The sequence below is a fragment of the Lepisma saccharinum genome, chromosome 30, assembly GCF_977018435.1.
Source record: "Lepisma saccharinum chromosome 30, izLepSacc3.1, whole genome shotgun sequence".
Taxonomy (NCBI): Eukaryota; Metazoa; Arthropoda; class Insecta; order Zygentoma; family Lepismatidae; genus Lepisma; species Lepisma saccharinum.
The window spans coordinates 43,859,905-43,882,027 of NC_139258.1; the positions used below are offsets into that span (position 1 = coordinate 43,859,905).

The 22,123-nt window shown below is 35.9% G+C and overlaps 1 protein-coding gene across 5 annotated transcripts in view; it reads right to left on the reverse strand.

Moving 5' to 3' along the window:
- Positions 1–22,123, reverse strand: part of LOC145981815 (uncharacterized) — a 239,341-nt gene that overhangs the window by 92,148 nt on the left and 125,070 nt on the right. For all 5 annotated transcript variants that reach the window (XM_083115248.1, XM_083115247.1, XM_083115246.1 and 2 more), the window contains exons 2-4: positions 13,187–16,493; positions 11,898–12,089; positions 9,642–9,811 (exon numbers count right to left, since the gene is read on the reverse strand). In XM_083115248.1, the coding sequence (XP_082971374.1) occupies positions 9,642–9,811; positions 11,898–12,089; positions 13,187–16,432 (3,608 nt within the window). In that variant the 5' untranslated portion in view covers positions 16,433–16,493. The remainder of the gene's footprint in view (positions 1–9,641; positions 9,812–11,897; positions 12,090–13,186; positions 16,494–22,123) is intronic.

The following is a 22,123-nucleotide window of genomic DNA, read 5'->3' on the forward strand; positions in this document are numbered from 1 at the left end:
CAGAGAAGCATCGTAAGAAATGACAGGATTTCTGTAAGAAATACAGTACCTGGACTGTTTATGACTGGAAAGAAGTGTTGTGGAGTGATGAAGCCACTTTCTTTGTTACTGGTAGTGGTTCCAAGCAAGTGTACCGTTCTCCCAGTGATGATCCCACCCTTCCTCAGTACACACATCCAACTATAAAACACCCTCCCAGTATTATGGTCTGGGGTTCCTTTACTTATGGTGGTGTAGGAAGTTAGTTATTCTTCCTAAAAACCAGACCATGAATCGGTACTCCTATTTTGAGCTCTTAAATGATGTTTTGGAAGTGTCCTTTGAAAAAAGTGGAGCATCTTTTTTTATGCAGGATGGGGTTCCTTGTCACACAGCCAAAAGTGTGGTTTCATGGCTCAAAGATGCTTGTGTCCCTTATTTTGATGATTGGCCAGGACAAAGCCCCGACCTCAACCTGATTGAAAACCTGTGGTCTACCATGAAGCGACGTTTAAGGAACAGGGACACATCTACACTCCTTAAGCTAGAAGCTGCCATAAGGGACATTTGGGTCAATCTGCCAGTTTATCTCCTCCAAAACCTGGCTTTGAGTGTTCCAAAACGACTACAGAATGCCAGAAGCATAAAAGAGGGTCGACAAAATACTGACTACAAGGTGAGAAGAACAACATTGATTTTGTTGTTTGTTTCGTGTATACATCTGTTGTGGTTCTTGCTTTCACTGGTGTGGCGTCAATACTTTCCGCGCAGACTGTATAACACAAAAATAATTAAAAAAGAATGAGAGAGTGATGGGGAGGGGGAGATGGAGAAAGGTGGGACGGGAGAGAGAAATAAAAACAAATGTGTGGAAAACTTAAATATTTACTTACATTTTTTATCAAGTGATTGAAGAAAAGTTCACACTTCCACTCGTGGACAGCCGTTCAAAATTGACAGATCAAATTTAAGCACTGTACTGAACCTGTATGGCACATCGGAAAAATGTGATTCTCTCGACACCTTGAGGAACAATGCCTAATTAGAGAATACATCTATCTCTGCGGCCCCACCCTATCGTGGGGGACAAGTTGCATATATTTTTTTTAAAAAAAAAAACTGCAATCTGCTGGGTGCCCGAGCGGATGAAGGTTAATAGTCTCAGTTACTATATTTCACACTTTATTAACAGTAATTGACTAAGAATAAGAAACTAGTTTAGTCTTACAATGCACATGCCTTGCAAAGTCGAACCCTTCATTTAAATTCCAGCTGGTATTTGCAGCAGATTAGAAAATAGTAGATAATCACAAGATTACTTACCAATCAGTCTTGGAAAAACACAAACTGAAATTTACATTAATGTCATCTTTCAGTCAATTTTTTGATAACCAAACAGGAAAAAAAAGATCTATCTTTTCTTATTTTTTGTGGATTTGCCAACCCCGCACAGAAAATTATACGTAATTGTGTGATAACACTAGAAATCTTTAACCATACAGGCTGTGTTATGCAATGAACGAATAACATTGGGTCAAGGGAACATGTACATAAATTAAACAAATAAAAAATAATGTTCCAATGTTCTCAATGACCATGCTGAATGGGGTGTGGCAAATTCAACAATCCATCAGGCATCTCACAAGAAACGAGCCTCAGCTATGTTAATGCTACAGATTATCTAGGAGCACTGTCGAGCTTATCTGGATAGAAAGGTTTCATTGATTGATTGATTTGGTGCTTTGAGACCACTTTATGCACAGAACGGCTAATCGGGACTGGACCTACAGTTGAAAGTGGGATCCGAACCACTATGTGCCATATACAGGGTGTCATTTTAATGGCACACACGGATCACGGAAATGTATAGAGGACATCAAAACAAAAACAAATTCTCAGTAACATATTTCTCAGAGCGTAGTTTTGGCACTACAGTCATTCAAAAAAGCCTGAATGCTGGTAACCCAACACAACATTTAATAGCATGTGTGACATCATATCCCATCATGAAGCGATGTGTTACAGGAACACACATATTCTGTGAAAAAGGACACAGCATGTGTGACATCATATCCAATCGTGAAGCGATGCGCAGGGTAGCTACGATTTTTTGATTATGAAATTCCCTGACTTTTCCAGGTTTTCCAGACCAGAAATAATGTTTGTCGTCATGATTTTTGCTTTCGAACCTCATGTTTTTCAATTAAATATGCATCTTAATTATTATGAATATGAATATAGTTATTAGCTGAAAATTTACCAACTGATTAATTAATTAATTAATTTATTGAAAAAATAAATAACTATTGTACTTCCCCATTTTCACTAAGTCATTACAATTAAGGTGGTGTAAAAAATCAATAAAAAAAATGTGGCATATATCAAAGCTTTACAACATCAATTAGCCTATCTCAATACAAATTAGAAACAGAAAATTAGGTCATGTACCTTTAGAAAATATGGAATAAGTTTAATGATTACATTTTATAATTTATTGAAAATAGTACATATTACGGAAATTCAGAATTTGAATGGGGCCGGTGACCAACCATACACCTAAAAAAATATATATATATACGTGGGCCATACTTTGGAATGAAATATTTCCATTATTTGAGTTTTCCACATGGGTCGTTCCATGTCAAATCAACCATTTTTTTAAAAAATTGTTGCATGACCATTTTAGAAAATTTTCATTTTAAGTACATAGGTTTGTACACGTTTCTAGATATGAAAACCAATGTTAAAAAAAATATTGTCTTTAGTTCTCTTGGGACAGCCATTTTTCCAACATGGTGCATGGCTTTTTTTGCTCATGTAGCAGTATACAGCAACCTTAATCTCAAAAACCATTAAAGCTAGAGACCTGAAACAAAATTCATTTTGTAGCTAATGAAGTATACTTTCTATGATATTCAGGTATGTTTTGCTTGAAATTGCATCGTAAGTACGAAAATTATGGTGGAAAATGGGGTAACAATAGTTAAAAAATTGCATTTTTAAGCCCGATTTTTTTAATCAAGGGGTTTAGTCTAAGGCTTGATTCTTTTTTCATGTGTAGACCTACCTGCAGGGTGTCTGTAAATAAAATATCAGTGCTTAGAAATGCACCCCTTTTTTACAGCATGGGCTCGAACATGGCCGTTCATTGAATTTTGACAGTTTTCTGGTTCAATCTCTCAGATGGGTCCCCTTTAAAAATTCTGAAATTTGGCACATAGGAAGCCATTCATGAACCTAACTCACAGTAAAAATCTCAACTTTTAGATTCAACTTGTTTTGGTCAATATGAGGAAACATGTCACCTAAATTCTGATGTTGCAAAGTAAGGTTAAACTACATTCCATACTTAGAATAATGAAGTCTTTTCTTTTTCTTTTTAAATTTGGGTTAAATAAAGGCTCAGAAAATATAGTAACATAAGGTTTTAATACTTGACTTACCAGAAATTTAAATTACTATGTATGAAAACTGAAAATTTCCTAAATTTCATTGCAAAAGGTTTGATTTATTAGGTACCCACGAGAAGTTGGTATTGTCAGCTGCAAAACTGAGCTTTCCAATATTTTTATCAATGTAGCAATACATGTAGCTTAAGATGGGCAGTGGCATGGCCAGGAATTTCGAAAGGGAGGGGAGGGGGGTTACATATACTTTTTAGTATACAGCCCTGTTTTTGCTACATTATCATGCCTTTGACGTAATTGTTTATGGAATACTAGGCCAAAGGTATTGGGTTAGTGCCTCCTTGGGCACTCCACTGAAAGTAGGCTATTTATTTTAGAGTGTCAAAGCTGGTAGAATATATTATATTTTGTTTCCTTTATTTTCCACTTTTCTTTTTTTCCAAGAAAAGACATTTGTTGAAATAGATGTGAGTCATGCACAGCAGAAGATTCAGAGACATGGTTTGATAGGATGTGAGGCAAGCCTAGAATTGATCTGTGCATGTACAATCTCTGCTGTCATTCTTCCTTTGCCTAATGTGCCGAGAGTAGTGACTTGTGAATGTTTGTTATCTGTGACAGGAAATGGAGTGTTCTATAATATTTTTAACTGGAAAGGACAGTCAAAAATACCAGTTTGGTAAGGTCCCCAAAGACATAACTAATCTTAAAGTCAGTGAAAATGATAACAGTTCTTAGGTGAACACTACAGGTGTATGGCTTAAAGACAATATGCAAATACCATTAAATACAGCTTTTTATATGGTAAAGTATGTTGTGATCTTCAGAAGTACCACTTAAAGAAAAGGTTAACTCTTTCGCTGCGGTCGTTGCTTTTATGCACAGCACGCCTGGTGCCTTGCTCCGCAGAAGTTGCATTATTGCGAGTTCATACTTCCACTCGCTGTGGGTGTCGCATTTCTGAAGTACGTCGCTTTTAGTAGCCTTCTGACATCTGTTGATAATATTTTGAACTATTTGAACTTGTAGTTTTGTTTATATCCATATGATGTCGCTAATTACGCCTCTGTTTAGAATACGAGCGTTGAGTGCTCTGACATGTCAGTTTCAAATGCATGTTCGAATGTAAACAACATGGCTTCGTCAAGTCGTCAACACTTGTCTGATAATGATGTTACTCAACTGTTATTTGCAGACTCAGAATCAGAAGGTGAATTAAGTTGTGACGATAATAGCGACAGTTTTTATGAGACTTCAAGTGGTGACAATGATTGTGTAGTGTCTGATGAAGAATTTGTACCGCTGCCCGTAACATCATGGAGCAGAGTGCAAAACAGCATTGATCTAGGTGCGGGAATTTCAAAATTTTTCAAAATATCATACCACCAGGGACTACAGAATGGTTTTCCAGTGCAAGAAATGACTTTTGTAAGTTATCTATAACATATTTTGCAATTTAATTGTGTAAAATTATTGTTTCTAAAAAAATGTTTGTAAAATTATTGTTTCTAAAAAAATGATTTTTTTTCAAAATTTCAAAGTTTTTCAAAATATCATACCACCAGGGACTACAGAATGGTTTTCCAGTGCAAGAAATGACTTTTGTAAGTTATCTATAACATATTTTGCAATTTAATTGTGTAAAATTATTGTTTCTAAAAAAATGTTTGTAAAATTATTTTTTCTAAAAAAATGATTTTTTTTTCAAAATTTCAAAGTTTTTCAAAATATCATACCACCAGGGACTACAGAATTTTTTTCCAGTGCAAGGAATGACTTTTGTAAGTTTTCTCTCATATATAATGCAATGTAATTGTGAAAACTATTTCTTTATAAAAAAAATATATTTTCAAATTTAATTACGCAGCCAAGGGATATTGCGTGCCAGAGAATTCCGCAGCAAAAGAGTTAAGTAAGGTAAGGTAAAAAAAAAAGCCTTATACGAGTTAAATCAATATGCCTGATATGTTGGAGTAAAATTTTCATATGTGGAGAAAGTGACTCAGTTAAATGCTAGAATTGAAATCAAGTCTTTGTGCCAAGCCAAGGGAAACTAAAGAAAATGCATGAAGTCTGTTCTGTTTTTTATGCATCTCCTGTTTCAAAACTGAGGAGGGTGATTGCAGAAAAACACTAAAGTGATCTTGCTCGAAAACCTATTCACATCCTACAAGGAGTGCAAAGGAAACTGGAAAGATGCTTTTCACCAAGTATTGAAACTGAAGAAAAGGAAAGCAAGTGTGACAATCCTTTGCATTAGCAAAAAACTAATGTTGAAAAGGTCAGAATCATCAGTTTGATTGCTACCACTTGGTCAAGAAAAAATATGTGATGAACTGAAGGTTTCTGATAATTTACTTAGGAACTTAGTGAAAGAACAAAGAATCCTGCCTGATTTAACAAAGAGAATGAATAGAAAACTGGAGCTGACAAACACCAACTGGTCATGGGTGTTTAATAAATCAAACGTTTTGCAATGAAATTTAGGAAATTTTCAATTGTCATACATAGTAATTTAAATTTCTGGTAAGTCAAGTATTAAAACCTTATGTTACTATATTTTCTGAGCCTTTATTTAACCCAAATTTAAAAAGAAAAAGAAAAGACTTCATTATTCTAAGTATGGAATGTAGTTTAACCTTACTTTGCAACGTCAGAATTTAGGTGACATGTTTCCTCATATTGACCAAAACAAGTTGAATCTAAAAGTTGAGATTTTTACTGTGAGTTAGGTTCATGAATGGCTTCCTATGTGCCAAATTTCAGAATTTTTAAAGGGGACCCATCTGAGATATTGAACCAGAAAACTGTCAAAATTCAATGAACGGCCATGTTTGAGCCCATGCTGTAAAAAAGGGGTGCATTTCTAAGCACTGATATTTTATTTACAGACACCCTGCAGGTAGGTCCACACATGAAAAAAAATCAAGCCTTAAACTAAACCCCTTCATTAAAAAAATTGGGCTTAAAAATGCAATTTTTTAACTATTGTTACTCCATTTTCCACCATTATTTTCGTACTTACGATGCAATTTCAAGCAAAACATACCTGAATATCATAGGAAGTATACTTCATTAGCTACAAAACGAATTTTGTTTCAGGTCTCTAGCTCTAATGGTTTTTGAGATAATAAGGTTTATGTATATTGCTACATGAGCAAAAAAAGCCATGCACCATGTTGGAAAAATGGTTGCCCCAGGAGAACTAAAGACAATATTTTTCTTTAACATTGGTTTTGATATCTAGAAACATGTACAAACCTATGTACTAAAAATGAAATTTTTCTAAAATGGTCATGCAACCACCATTGGATGGTTTGGGATGGAATGACCCACATGTTGACACCAATTTTATATTACGGAAAACATCGAAAACTGTCTTTTAAAAGTAACAGTTCCGAATGTTTTATGATTTTTTTTTTCAAATTTTCCTAGCAGGAAGACTAATTATCATAGAATTTTGGCAATCTTTGTGACAAGAAATTTGAACCTTCCTTAAAATAATGAGCACTATTTGGATTTTGAAAAAAGTTATTTATGTTGGAAAAAAAACTTCAAAATGACCTTACTCAATCATACACGCTTCCCACGGACAAGGTATTCTCCAGTTGACAAGCGACAGTAAGTATTGTAAATTAGTGGGAATAAATGTAGAAATAAATCGGAACCTTACTAGAGTACATTCAGGGTCTTTATTTTAATTCTAAGACAACCAAACCTGACATTCCTAAACTAACCACAAAAGCATATATTCACAAAATCTTAAGTAATCACTAAAACTCTGCAGTATGTGTTAACAGACATAAATCGAACCATGTAAAAGTTGCATTTGTAGCATGATGAAATCATAATAAAACAAAAGAAACTTGGGCATATTTTCACCACTTTTCAGCATAATTTCATTCTACACGCAAACAATACGTAAAATTACTAACAGCATGAAACCAACATTCCTAACCTAACAACGATGTGTGACCAGCGTACGTTTAATTCCTCTATTTCGCACCAGTTTTTAAAAAATAAATTCGTTCTACATGCACAAAACACGTGCATATTCGAATAACGACGTCACTGATACTGCATAAAATCACTAATTTCTCAGGTGTAACACATCTCTGCCATGTAAAAACTACGACAACGAGCAAATGAACTAGTTGATCAGGTTGCTTCTGAACAGGTCGCAAACGAAGGACTCAAATTCACAGAACTGGTTCTCAGGGGGAACGAAGAAGTGAGTCCCTTTGTTTTTACTCTGTGTCCGCACCCGTCCAGTGTGACGTCAACCACAGCCAGTTATGTGAAATTCTGCTCTTCAAGCTTTATTGCAGATCCAAAACCAATGAACTGTCCGAACACCAACCTGCTCCGCTTCATGTATCATAAGAGAATGGGTTCCGAATGGGTGTGTTCTTGAAGAGAGGAAATTTCCTCACCACACACAAAGCTAAAGCAACATTTTTTTACGCAAGAAATTCTGAGGATGGCTGGTGCTGAGTAGCTTGTTCTCTAAGGAAAAATCTCACGCCTCTCCAAATTCCGGTCTTGAACAGGTTCACAAGAACGAGTCGCAAAATGATCGGATCCAAGAACCTAGATCAGAGAGTGAATAAAGATAGAACTGAAATGCGAAGGAACCATAATTTTGTACGTAACAGACTAGAAGTCATAATGACGAGAGGAACAAGTTTCTGAACTGAATCTTTTGGGGGGACTGGAATCACAAGAACCGAATTCGGAAGTGGAAATTAACCTTTCGTTCATTTGTAACTGGTTCTCCCGCAACTCCAAAATGCATGTAAATTAAAGAAAATATGCAAAATTCCCTGACTATTCCCTGACCAACCAAATTCCCTGACTTTCCCAGGTTTTCCAGTCTCGTAGCAACCCTGGATGCATTACAGGATTGCCAGGAACACACACATTCTGTGAAAATGACATAGCTACAATCAGCCACATTATGTACCATAAAACAAAATGAGAAAACATGTTCTGTAACCTAACAGGAAGTAAACAAACAATATGAAAAATGGTAGAAAGAAAATAGAATTCAAGTGGAAGTAGTCATATCGAATTTTGTCTCAGCTTGCATGTCAAATATTTGCAAATCTAGTTACAAAGTTGGCATCTACAATTTAGTCTATCCACTTCATTCTTCTGATATTAGTTGTCTGTGACACACTGAAGAGATGACAAAATAGAAATGAAACAACTCAAAATTCCGAAGATAACCAACACAATGTATATTCAGGGCATTATGAGGCAAGTGGCAAAAATGGTTGACAATACAGGGATATAAGTAGTAGTAATACAAGCTCTCCGACGACTATGTTTATCTATGCACCGGATACACATGTAATAGTTTGCAACTGTGAACAGTGCAGTATATTCGTTACCGATTCATCATTACGTTGCTATTGTGGTTGTATGAGTTTTAGCCGTGATGTAACAACGTGAACCTCTGATACTTCAGTTATCAGCAGAAAAGTACCACAAGGCATCTGGACACAAACCTCCAGATATCAACCTTGCAACGAGATTTGCAAATATTTGACATGTAGCTGGGTGTAAATGTAAGCTGCAAGTCCAATAAAATTTATTGTTGTTGATATTTGACATGTATGCTGAAACAAAATCCGATATTGACACTTCATTCTGAATACGTTTTCTACCATTTTTCATATCTTTGGTTCACTTCCCTCTTCCCCTGAGATAACTGCTGGTCTTCTGGCTGGTAGGCTATGATGTTCGGCCTTCTAGACGAGTTTCTCGCTTCGTTTTACAGCTAATAATGTGATTGGTAGTTTGTCATTTTTCACAAAATTTGTGTGTTCTTTGCAATCCCTTCAGTTTTTTTTTGAACGGCTGTAGCATCGAATCGACGCAGTGAGAGAAATGTTACTGAGAAAAGTTGTTTGTTTTGACATCCTCTATACAAATCTGTGGTCCGTGGGCGCCATTAAAATGACACCCTGAATAAGTCAATATTATATTATTTTTGTTATAGGTAAATTTTAGGCCCTGTAAATATTAAAGTTTGTCCTGAAACTTTACATATTTTGTTTTTGAGTGAAAGAGAATAATTTAAGGGGTGAGACCAAAATAAAAAAAAAGTTGATTTTAAGAATCAACCTAGTGCACATACGCACAATATTATTACTATGGGACGATTTGTGGAAAAAATCTCACACTTGATTCTTCTGGCAATGTTTGCAAAATATGAGTTACAAGTGTTGAACTAGAATATAGAATACTTACAGGGTGCCTCTATTAGTAGCCATCAAGTATCGAAACCTCCTGTATATAGAGAACAGCGTTCGGTTATCTAGGGACCTTCCGATGTACTGGACAAATTTCGTCCTTTGCTCAACATCAAGGCCACTTCTGTGCAAGTCCACAAATGGAGCAGGACTTAATATTGTGTATTCCTGTAAAGACAAAAGGGGCATATTATTTAAAAAATTAAAAAGTTATGTAGGGGCAATGAACATACAGGGCAATTCCATGGTGACGTGTGTGACTTTTACTTTCACATTTTCTGTACAATTTGTTTGTAATTCTTATACTTGTGAATAAAATGACTGACTCACTTTTTTCCCTATATTATTTTGGAGTAAGAGCCACATACTGACCATGAAATAATCCAACTGTTGTTCGTAGAATGTGATTGTTGCATATAAATCAGTGCAATGCCTCTGTGCAGTGAAAACATCTTGGAGTCATTGAGAAATAAACTCTAGTGACTTTTGGTAGTTTTCCAATATTCTTGTTAAGTGCTGTTTCAATTGCATGTAGGTTAGGTTTTGATACACCTTCTTATTTTCTTGTGACAAAATTAGGTTTCTTGTGACATGTGAGACATAATTTTTGTGACGTGTGTGACTTTCAAATTTTGCCCACTCTGATTAGGCAAAATAATTGAAATAACACAAGATGATTTATTGACAAACTGGAAAACATAAAAGAGGTACTTGCCGACCTCCGTGGTGGAATGGTTGCACACAGCATGCTATGATGCCAGCATGGAAAATATAATTTTAACACCTTTTTTGCAAATTAACAAACAAAACAAACGTATTCAGAAAATTCGACCTTTTATTATGAAATTTCAATGTTTTGATATATTGACAGGAAAATTTTACTTTTGGTTGTATGGGTTCATTGACCGTGGAATCACCCTACAGTAATTATGGCTGAGCAGACAGGGTTATCAGTGCTTGTATGTAACATTTGTATCAGTTCTCCTGCGGACATACGAAGGTCACATACAGGTGAAGTGTAGACCTTGTTTTACGTAAACCCACAAGAAGAAATCCAGGGGGTTATGTCCGGAGATCGCCACCTGATTAGTCCATTGTGTCCTATCCATCTCTGTGGGAACGTTCTGTCCAGAAAATCATGAATATCCAAACTCGTCCAGAAACTTCCAGGTGATGGTGCACCATCCTGTTGGAAGATAACATTTGGCTGCAGAGGAAGGAGCTGACAAACAGCAAATTGCTCAAGCATGTCCAAATAACAGTTCCCAGTTTGCTGTTTGCTCATGCTCCTCCTAAGTCATGCACCATATTTTGATAATTTTATTGTCAAATTATAGTACAAGTACGAGGGATCATTGAAAAAAAACACAAAGCTTGAAAATTTCAGTAGGTACGTACAGACAGACTCATGTGAACTACTTCTCAACATAGCCTCCTCCTCGGTTCAGCCATTTACCCCACTGCTTTACAAGGTTCATGATGCCTGCCTAATAGAACATCATGCCCTGTTGTCAGAGCCAAGCCCTTACTACCTGCTCGACAACATCATGTGAGTGACATAGAGAAAGTATGATGTGCCACTATGGTTTCACCCACATAAGGAAGTGACTGATAACAAAACTGCTCCCACAATTCAAAATTACAAGCTTTGTTAAACTATGCTGCATCAATCAATGCAAACTTTTTGTCTAAAAATTTCTGAAGTTCCTTTTTTTCTTGGATATGTAATCTTCATATTTCTGTTAAAATTCCATATCTAACATTATTTGAGGAGAATAGAAACCCACAATGACTTGTACTATGCTCATTATTCTTCGTATTATAAGCTCTGCTAAGCCATTTCTTTACAAGTTTTCCAAAAACTTTTGGCAATTAAACATGTATTCAAAGCAATAATTTACATTTCCTGAAAAAAAAAAGACTGGGTTTTTTTACTGGATTATTTCCAGGTGGGTTTTTCTGAAAAAAACACATGGGGAAAACTGGGCTGGACCCAGCTGGACCAACTCTGCCATGCTCACTACCATAATAACCTGTTTACATTACCCAGTACAGTGGATTCTTGTGCACATTGTGTAAGAAATCCTCTATTTCCTTCTTTCAATGCTACAATCTCTAAAATATCACTTCTTGTACACATATAATCTCTCATCTTCAATGAGTACACAATCTTTAAAATATCACTTCTTCTACACATACAATCCCTTATCTTCACTGAGTACACAGTGTGTCCATAGCAAATTCAGGCACTTACCTCGCAAAACTTCCTCCAGTTGCTCATGATGACATTGTCTTCTATTCCAGTAAAGGGCTCCTCGGAGCATTTGACTCCTTCATGCAACAACTTCTCTCTCTGCTGGCGATTTAATGAATGGGTCAAGAATGAGCAAATTGTGTGCGTAAGTGGGCACTTCCAAGTGATGTCAATGGAAAGATTCTCCACCTTCTGAAAATATTAAAGAAAATTCATTAAGTTACTCCAAATCATAGATTACGATAGCAATATATTGTTTACAGTATTGCAAAAAGAAAAATCTTTACAATATGCCATAGGACAGGTCAAAATTTGACTCTTGCATAGATCAGAAGGAAGGGTTGATTATACCATATATTATTTATTATTCATTTTTATAATGAAATAAACACAGTACATTGGTATCCCCAAGGGGAGAGTAATGGGGATTAAAATTATGCCCCTGAATTCCACCAGATTTCTCAAGCAAGAAAGGATTTTGGAATCATGAAAAAGAGGAAGATATCTAAAATAATGCACCATATTCCTCACTTCAACTTGTGACTTAATTGCTGAGGGAGATTGTGGCTTTAGAAAATCGAATGGGAAGGATTCTACGAGAGGCAAACTCTATAAGCACATTGAATAATATTGTAACAATGACGACAGTGCTTGCTTTGCTTGTATTATATCCTCACCACTGCACTTTAGTCACTGTACATTTTTGTAGGCAAATGTCACAAGAAACTATGGAATTCTAGCAATAAAATACTAATATGAAATCATCCTTAAAGTACAATAACATTGCATGTTATATATATAAACAAAAGCCATACTTCTTAAATTGGCAAGTGGAAATGCTCTTATGGTATTTTTGACAACCTCATCCTTTAACAGTCTATCCCAGTAAGATTAGTTGCAATATTATGCTCCAGTTGGTGACACCTCAACACTGTTCAATCTTAGATTGTAAAATTAAAAAGAGGAATAATGTTAATTTAAGATACAGTCTATTGCTGAAGTTCTTTCAACTTGTCCACATTACCATTTCTTGGAAAACTTTTTTCATGGAAAATTCAGGCATAATTTTTGGAGACAATAATTAATGCATCATTCCCAGAATTCCTGGTGCCCTCAGAAACTTCTGAGAAATTGAAGTGAAATGTCACTCACCATAAAGCAATAAAAATCACAATCAAAATAAAATGCATAGCATTATTAGGTTCTCTGCAAAGTAGGTTATGCTAACTTTTCAGAAGAATATCACATTATACAATGTTACTTTCACTAATCAAACTGTATACACTCACCTGTAGTTTGCAGGCATGGTCATCTAGAAGTTGACGAATTTCAGCAACGAGGTCTTCATCAAGATTCACACGTTCTTCACAAGCTGATACACAGTCATTCTCACTAGCTTCTCTTGAGTGTGAAGGTCCTGTAGTGTTGTGCAGGATCATCTGAATTTTTTCCATTAGTTTTTTTCTTCCATCTGATAATGAAGAACACTTCTCTACATCAGTGCCATGGTCAGACTTTGAACATTCCTCTGGTTCTGAAGAAACAAGATGACTAGTACTACCATCACGTACTCCACTATCTTCAATGTGTGCCTGTAATGATTGCTTAACAGTATTATGATTTTCTTGCCTTCTTTCCAAATCCAAGCCATGTGTTACATTACTATTCACTCCATCTGAAGGTACATCATGGAGAACTTTCTCGGTTGAATTACTCGACTTATCTGGTATTTTAATACAGCCATCAGACTCATCATTTGCAGAGGCAAACAGCTGACTCTTTCTAAAACGGGTCAATCTACGCTTTTGAGTAACTGAAGACTTTCTTGATCGCTTATCAAGGCTCTCCTTAGGCTTCACAATATCACTATCACTGATTGAGATTAATTTACCACAGCCCAATTCATCTTGTACAGTGTTAGTATCCACATCAGAATATTCTGAAGGTTTCTTATTGAACTTGTCCACTTTTACTGAAGAAGCAAGAGAGCTGTCTGGAAAACTTCCAACACTGCCGGTTGCACAATGCTTCATCTTCTTCAAAGATATACTCAATTTCTTATGCTTTGGTCGTGACAGAGCAGTTTTTTCTGACATATCAGTATGACTTTCATGAATCTTCAATGTTTTGTCTATACCATTATGACTTTCTTGCAACACCATACCTTCATCAGATTCATCTGATACTACAATAAGGTTATCGTCACTGCTTGGTCTTGAATTCTTACTGTGGCACTGAGAAACAGAAACAACTCTTTCTGCAGAGCTCATATTAGAATCACAGTTTTGCAATTCTTCACAAGCCAACATAACATTTGTAGCTTCATTCCTTCTACCGGTACATTTTGATGTTTTTTTTCTGATTCCATTAGTTTTTGATGAAGATGGAATACTGACACCGAAAGGATGGCTGCTGTGAGTGTCACTTTCACCTGTGAAGTGGTTCTTCTGACGGGCTAACTTGTTATGTATTTCTGGTGACATGATACTTCCATCTGATGTTGTACCCCTATTGTCTGCATTCCCTGAACCAGTATGGCAGTCTGAATCTTCAATAATGCAATCGCTGTCGCTTCCCATTGAATTGTTTCCAAGTTCTGTCGGTGAGGAAGCATTGGTTTCATTAAAATTACACACAGGTGGCTCACATGAAGATTCATTTAGAGTTGCATTGTAACAGCCATCCAAATCTTCACTTTCAGAGTTCGTCTGATTGTCTTTATTTAATTCTCTACTGCAAGAGGGAACACTTATCTCCGTGACTGATCTCCTTTCCACTTTATTACATAACTTCCTCTTGTGTGTATCAGATTTCCGTGAAGGAAAATGACCTGAAATATTAGAGCCACTAACTGATGGCGACTCTGTGGATGTAGCCAATAATTCATTTGTTCTTGTTGTATTAACCTTTCTGCTTCCATTCTCCTCATTACTTAGGACTCTTCTTTGAAAAGAAACAGAACTGTTGCTCCCTCTACTTTGAGGAGTAGAATGCGACCCTGAAGTCTTCCTTGATAGTGATAGTGTAGGATTGTTGCTGCCACTAGAATTGCTTGGCCCTGATGTTGTCAATACATCACAATTACCCGTTGGTGAAAGAGGTAATACTCTATTGTGCCTGTATCTATTGGGAGGAAGAAGATACCTTCCTCCACAGCTGTTATCTATGGAAACATTGGAATAAGTTGTCCTGCTCTTTGATAGTGCCAAATTCACCCCACGATCAGAAAAACTAATGTGTGCAGAATGGACAACCTTCACTAAATTTATACTGTTTGCAGTTACATTTTTATGTTTCTTCTTCTTGTTTCTATTCCTCTCATAACTTCCTCTTTGAGAGGAAACAAAAGTGTTTCTTCCTCTACTTTGAGGTGTTGAATGGAACTCAGAATGTGTTGATAGTGTAGGAATGAGACTGCCACTAGAATTGCTTGGCCCTGATGGTGTCAATACGTCACAACTACCTGTTGGTGAAAGTGAAGTTGAGAGACATGATGCTCTGTTGCCCTCATATCTATTGGGAGAAACCATACACCTTCCTCCAGAGTTCAGTAGTATAGAATTCATCTCACAATTTTCTTCTGTATCTGAGCCAATGCAATATCTTCCAGAATGAGGGGATTCTCGTATCGAACGAATGTTTGCAGAATTAGCTCCAGCACTTGTTTCAAGAAAACCTTCCCTTTCTTCTGGTGAATGCACTTTGGCATAAATAACATTGCAGTCATCGTTACTTTGCAACATGTACTTCTTCTTTTTCTTACGCATGCCAGACGTGCCCGAGCCATGTCCCAGACTATCACTGGCACACTGTGATACAATAGAATTCTCAATATGGAGACCGAATTTGTCATTCCTGTTCATCTTCTTTTTCTTTACTGCATTTCCTTGTGAATCAGTATCAACAACACTTTCCTCGGTTAATGGCTTAGTGCGTGATTTCAATTCATTCTCCTCAACACAAACATCAATTTGTCGTCCAGTAGCAGCTTGGCAGTCATCGTTACTTTCCAACATGTACTTCTTCTTCTTCTTCTTCTTCTTCTTCTTCTTATTTTTCTTACGAATGCTAGACATGTCTGAGCCATGTGCCAGACTATCACTGGCACACTGTGATACAATAGAATTCTCAATATGGAGACTAAATTTGTCACTGCTGTTCATCTTCTTCTTTTTCTTTTTGTTTACTGTGTTTCCTTGTGAATCAGTATCAACAAGACTTTCCTCGGTTAATGGCTTAGAAGGTGATTTCAATTCATTATGTGAAATGGAAAAGGCATGAACACAAACATCTTCTTGACATCCAGCATCATCTTTCCGAGATGTCGTATTGTTAATTTTACATTTTTTTGAACGTGCATCAACATTTTCATTTGTTGCCTTGCACTTACTTGATCCTTTGTTTTCTTCAGGCTTTCTGACTTCCACATATTCCCCCTCAGTGCTCTTTTGTATTATTTTTCTCCAACCTTCAATTAAGGACTCTTTCTTTCTCTTCCGCTCTATCTTCTTATCCAGAGCAGACACTTTGTTCATCTCCACTGCACGATGTTCCTCTTCTAAATAAACACAGAATGTACTTTGTTAGCGAAAAGATCTGAAAAGAAAAATGCAAGATATTAGAATCAACATACTAACACTCAGATGTAAATTTTACATACAGTACAAAATTTCTTCCACTATTACTTTAACTTTTCAAGGTCTCATTTAAAATATATATATATATTAGATAAAATTATGTAAATAGAATAACTGAACCTACTCTGTTCTATGATACTGATTTTCTTATTTTTCTTTAAATGAAAGGTTAATTGTTATATATAAAGTGACCAAATGTAATCTGAGATGGCCTGGGATTTGCAATCATGTTAAATTAGGTGAAACAGGGGCAAACTTAATGAAAAAAAAATTGAGTCATTTCGTATCAGGTCATGAATTTTGCTTTAAAAATATACAATATTATAAATATATATATATAAAAGACCACATGACAAATATAAAAATATGTTTCAATTAGATGACAATGACTGGATCTAATTGAATATTTAATTTTCTCTGGCCAACATCAGAAAAATAATTTGGAAAGTGCTGATTTCAATTGACATGCTCCAGTTTAGACGGAAAAATTCCAATTCATCAGAACATTTCCATTTCAATACATTTCTTAATGAAAATTGATGCTAAAACTAAATTGACCGCATGGTGACCATCAGTCAACCTTAATCAACTTAAGATGGAAAAAAAATGATGTCCATTTTAAACCCTTATACGATATACAGGGTGACTGGTAATTAGATGTATTCCCTGAAATGGGTTAAAGTAGAGACAATTTGCAATAAATTTGATCATATGATACCCCGTCCGAAAATTAGTAGTTTGAGATAATCGAATTTCAATTGTTTTTTTTAAAAAATGACAATTTTCCACATAAAAACATGAATTGAGAAAAAAACTGCTCATTGTATGGAACTTATTTCAGCATTTTCTGATAGCTAACAAATAAGTGGTTCGTTGAAGAAAAAAGTTTTCCCCAAATAACAATCACATGTCAGTACTGGGTGGGTCTAAACTTACAAGTGATGATAAAAAAATGCACTCTTAGTTTACTTGGCAACGTATTAATAACAAAAATGGTAGGTATGACACGAAGCGTACAAATTACTGAAATTACTTCCTTGTGTCATCTGCTATCCAACAAGGTACAAATGTTGCTAACATTCACATTTGTGTACAAGAAATAATACTTCATTCATCTTCATGTGAATAGAATCAATGAACAATACAATTAAAGAACATTACACGCCTCGCTCAAAGTGGGCACCTCCGTTACGAATGCAGGAACGCAGGTTTTTACGGACATTTGGTCTCTTAACTTGTGATGTGATGGTGTCCTTGATGTGTTGACCAGCTGTTAAGATCCTCTCCCTGAGCTCTTCTTGCGAGTTTACCGGTGTCTTGTCATTTGGCTACAAATGTAAAAGTCGCACGGCGTCAAATCGATCGGGGGATCGAGCTGGGCAATCATCATGCTGATAAATCATGTCACGTCTTGTAGCTAGAGGCACATCCTCCAACAACATTGCCATCCCGTTCCTCAAAAAATGTTCATAAGTCATGCCATTTAAGATTTGGGGCAGGAAAAATGGCTCGATCAAATGATTGTTGATTACGCCCATCCATACTTCTGCCTGGGCGTGCGACAGTAGCTGGATGAAAATTACCCAAAGAAATGGATTGGCCGAGGCAGCCAGTTTCCCTGGCCAGCTTGATTTGACGCTTTGAGACTTTTACATTTGGAGCCACATGACAAGACACCGGTAAACTCGCAAGAAGAGCTCAGGGAGAGGATCTTAACAGCTGGTCAACACATCAAGGACACCATCATATCACGAGTTAAGAGACCAAATGTCTGTAAAAACCTGCGTTCCTGCATTCGTAACGGAGGTGCCCACTTTGAGCGAGACGTGTAATGTTCTTTAATTGTATTGTTCATTGATTCCATTCACATGAAAATGAATGAAGTATTATTTCTTGTAAACAAATGTGAATGTTAGCAACATTTGTACCTTGTTGGATAGCAGATGACACAAGGAAGTAATTTCAGTAATTTGTACGCTTCGTGTCATACCTATCATTTTTTTTTTAATACGTTGCCAAGTAAACTAAGAGTGCATTTTTTTATCATCACTTGTAAGTTTAGACCCACCCAGTACTGACATGTGATTGTTATTTGGGGAAAACTTTTTTTCTTCAACGAACCACTTATTTGTTAGCTATCAGAAAATGCTGAAATAAGTTCCATACAATGAGCAGTTTTTTTCTCAATTCATGTTTTTATGTGGAAAATTGTCATTTTTAAAAAAAAACAATTGAAATTCGATTATCTCGAAAACTACTAATTTTCGGACGGGGTATCATATGGTCAAATTTATTGCAAATTGTCTCTACTTTAACCCCTTTCAGGGAATACATCTAATTACCAGTCACCCTGTATAAATAAAATATTCAATTATTAAAATGCAAATTTAAAATAATTTTAAAATGATGTAACAAGGGTTCATCAAAATGGTATGAAACATGTTACGTAGTTTCTCTCCACTATACACACACACTCACATGCACAAAATGTTACTAATATTGTATATGCTCTATAGGTAAGCAGCAGTTAGAAACTGTGTTGCCAGTGTATCATATTTTAGATCATTCTTTTTTTTTAAATATGGAAGACATTTTTGGAAAATTCCTTCCAGGTTACGTTCAATAATATTGCCAAGTCTGAGTGCACCTTCTGCAAAAAGACCATATTGTCCAATTTTCAGATATTTTGAAATGGGATGTTTGACAAAATAGTTTCTTATAAAAGTTTTTTTTTTAATATTTTTACAAATAATTTCCTACATAATGTTAGATGTTAGTACATAAATGGCATTGTTAATAGTTGGTCCAGCTTCCATATTCTATAATCCTAACAAAATAACAAAATCCATGTCCTGTGGTATTAAACTTTTTTTAAAAAAAAATAAAACTGAAAAAATTAGATTATTCTATTTTGATTTTAGAGTTGAAGGGGATTGTGGAAATACGAACAGGTTTCCCATGTGAACTCAAAATGTATTTTCCCTGGGGTTTCCAGAATCTTCCACTTCTCTCCAGGGTAGTTAATACACAGTGCAATACTATTTTCATTCTATTTCAAAATAGTCTACATTTTTCATTGTAGCCATACCATCCTCACCTTTTTGTTATTATTAGCTTTGATTTTTGGTTATTTAGAATTGTTTTCTGCCACTTTTCGATAATCGCCAAAATCATATGATGAAATTGATGAAGGGACACTCACAAAGAACACCCACGCTGAGGCCAGGATTGGAAGCAGGGACGTCTGGCTATTTATTATTAGAGCTGGGACAGATTAATTGTATCTGTTATGACTGTCATTCCATGGCAGATAAACCAATTTTGAAATAATTGGTTGCATGACCATTTCAGATAAATTTCATATTTAGTACACATGTTTCTAGATATCAATACCAATGTTTAAAAAAACTTCTTGTCTTTAGTTCTCCTGGGGAGGTCATTCATCCAACATGGTGCATGGCTTTTTCTTTTGCTCAAGTAGCAGTTTACGGAAATCTAAATCTCAAAAACCATTAGAGATAGAGGCCTGAAACAAAATTAATTTTGTAGCTACTTAAGCATTCTCTCTGTTATTCACATATGATTTGCTGAAAATTGCATCCTAACAAATATGGTGGAAATTGGGTACCAATAGTAAAAAAATGGATTTTTAAGCCAGATTTTTGTAACGAAGGGGTTTAGTCTAAGGATTCATAAATAAATATTAGTGCTTAGAAATGTAACTGTTTTTGTCAGCATGGGCTCAAACATGGCAGTTTGTGGAATTTTGACAGTTTTTGAGGTTATATATCTCGCATGGGTGCCCTTGGAAAAATTCTGAAAGTTGGCAGAAAGGAAGCCCTGCATGTACATAACGCTCAGTAAAAATCTAAACTTTTAGATTCAACTCGTTTGGTCAATATGAGGTAGCTTATGTAACCTAATTTGGGACATTGCTGTGTATACCTAGAATAATGAAGTCATGCTTCTTTTTAAAGTTGTGTTTAAAAAGTCTCAGAAAACATAGTAATCCACCAGAAATTGAAATTACAAGGTATGACAATTGAAGATCTGCAAGATCTCATTGCAAAGTGTTTGATTTATTTGGTACCCATGGCTCCAGTTTCGTACTCATTCTCTTTGTCAAATCAGTCAGAATTCCTTGTTCTTTCACTAAATGATCAGAACCCCCAGTTAATAGCGCATATATATATATATATATATATATATATATATATATATATATATATACACACACACACACAGTACTGTGCAAATTAATGCGGACTAAGAGAAAAATATACATTTTTTTTAGTTTTTACACTCTTTATGTGAGATAATCGAATAAATACGTAACAGATTTATACTAGTAGTATCAGCTAACTTTTTGATGCGTACTTGAGAATGTTTACAACAATTGCAAGGTTTGAAGCATTGTTGTTGGTGTTTCATTGTTGTCGTTGTGCAATGCCAATATTATTAAAAAACAGACTTCTGTGAGAGCTTGGCTGTAGTAAACACGCTTTTGTTGGGCTCCGTGTTCCTACGAGTTTTCATTATGGATATAACACCCAGAAAACGTTCTAGAATTATTACACTGAGTGACAACACATCCATGACTGGGCGGCAAATCGCTGAAGAGGCTGGTGTTGGGAAATCAGCGGTGTCAAAAATTATCAGAAACTACAGGGCAACTGGTAGTTTTTCTCCAAAGCGAAAAGGAAAGTGTGGTAGAAAACGCAAAACAACACCTAGAAGTGACACGTTATTGCTAAGAAACAGTAAAATTCACCCATACAAAACAAGTGTGGACCTGCAACGTGATTTGCCTTCTGCTATGATCAGTATTGATGCATCAACTGTTCGACGTCGCTTACTTGAAGTTGGAAGAAAATCCAGGAAACCGGTTAAAAAGCAATTGTTGACAGTTAAAATGAAGACGAAATGCCTAAAATGGGCTAAGAAATACCAGAAATGGACAGTCGCTGATTGGAGGAAGGTAATATTCTCAGATGAGTCTCACTTTGAAGTGCATGGCTACAAAGCATCTGTTGTGCGACGAAGTCCAGGTGAACCTTTACGACCTGAACATTGCATTCAGACAGTCAAACACCCACCCAAGCAAATGTTTTGGGGATTCTTTACTTGCAGTGGACCTGGAGGGCTCGTACCAGTGGATGGAATGATGAATTCCGCAAAATACATTGACATATTGAGGCGCAGAATTGTCCCACTCATTCAAAATCCCACTAACGACGGACAAGAAATTTTTCAGCATGACCTTGCTCCTTGTCACACATCAAAGTCTGTACGTAAATTTGCTTCTCACAACAATTTAACGATTCTAGATTGGCCAGGCAATTCACCGGATATGAACCCCATAGAAAACTTATGGGGTATTGTGAAGAAACATGTTGCAAAAATGGACTGTTCAACGAAGCAAAAGGTTATTACCAATGTGATTCATGTGTGGTTTCATGACAGTGATATCAAAGTTATGTGTTCAAATTTGGTTTAATCAATGCCAAACCGCATCAAGCAGCTAATAGCAGCCAAAGGAGGACATATTTTATATTAGTGTAAGTGTACGTTATGTACATCTCCAAGAAA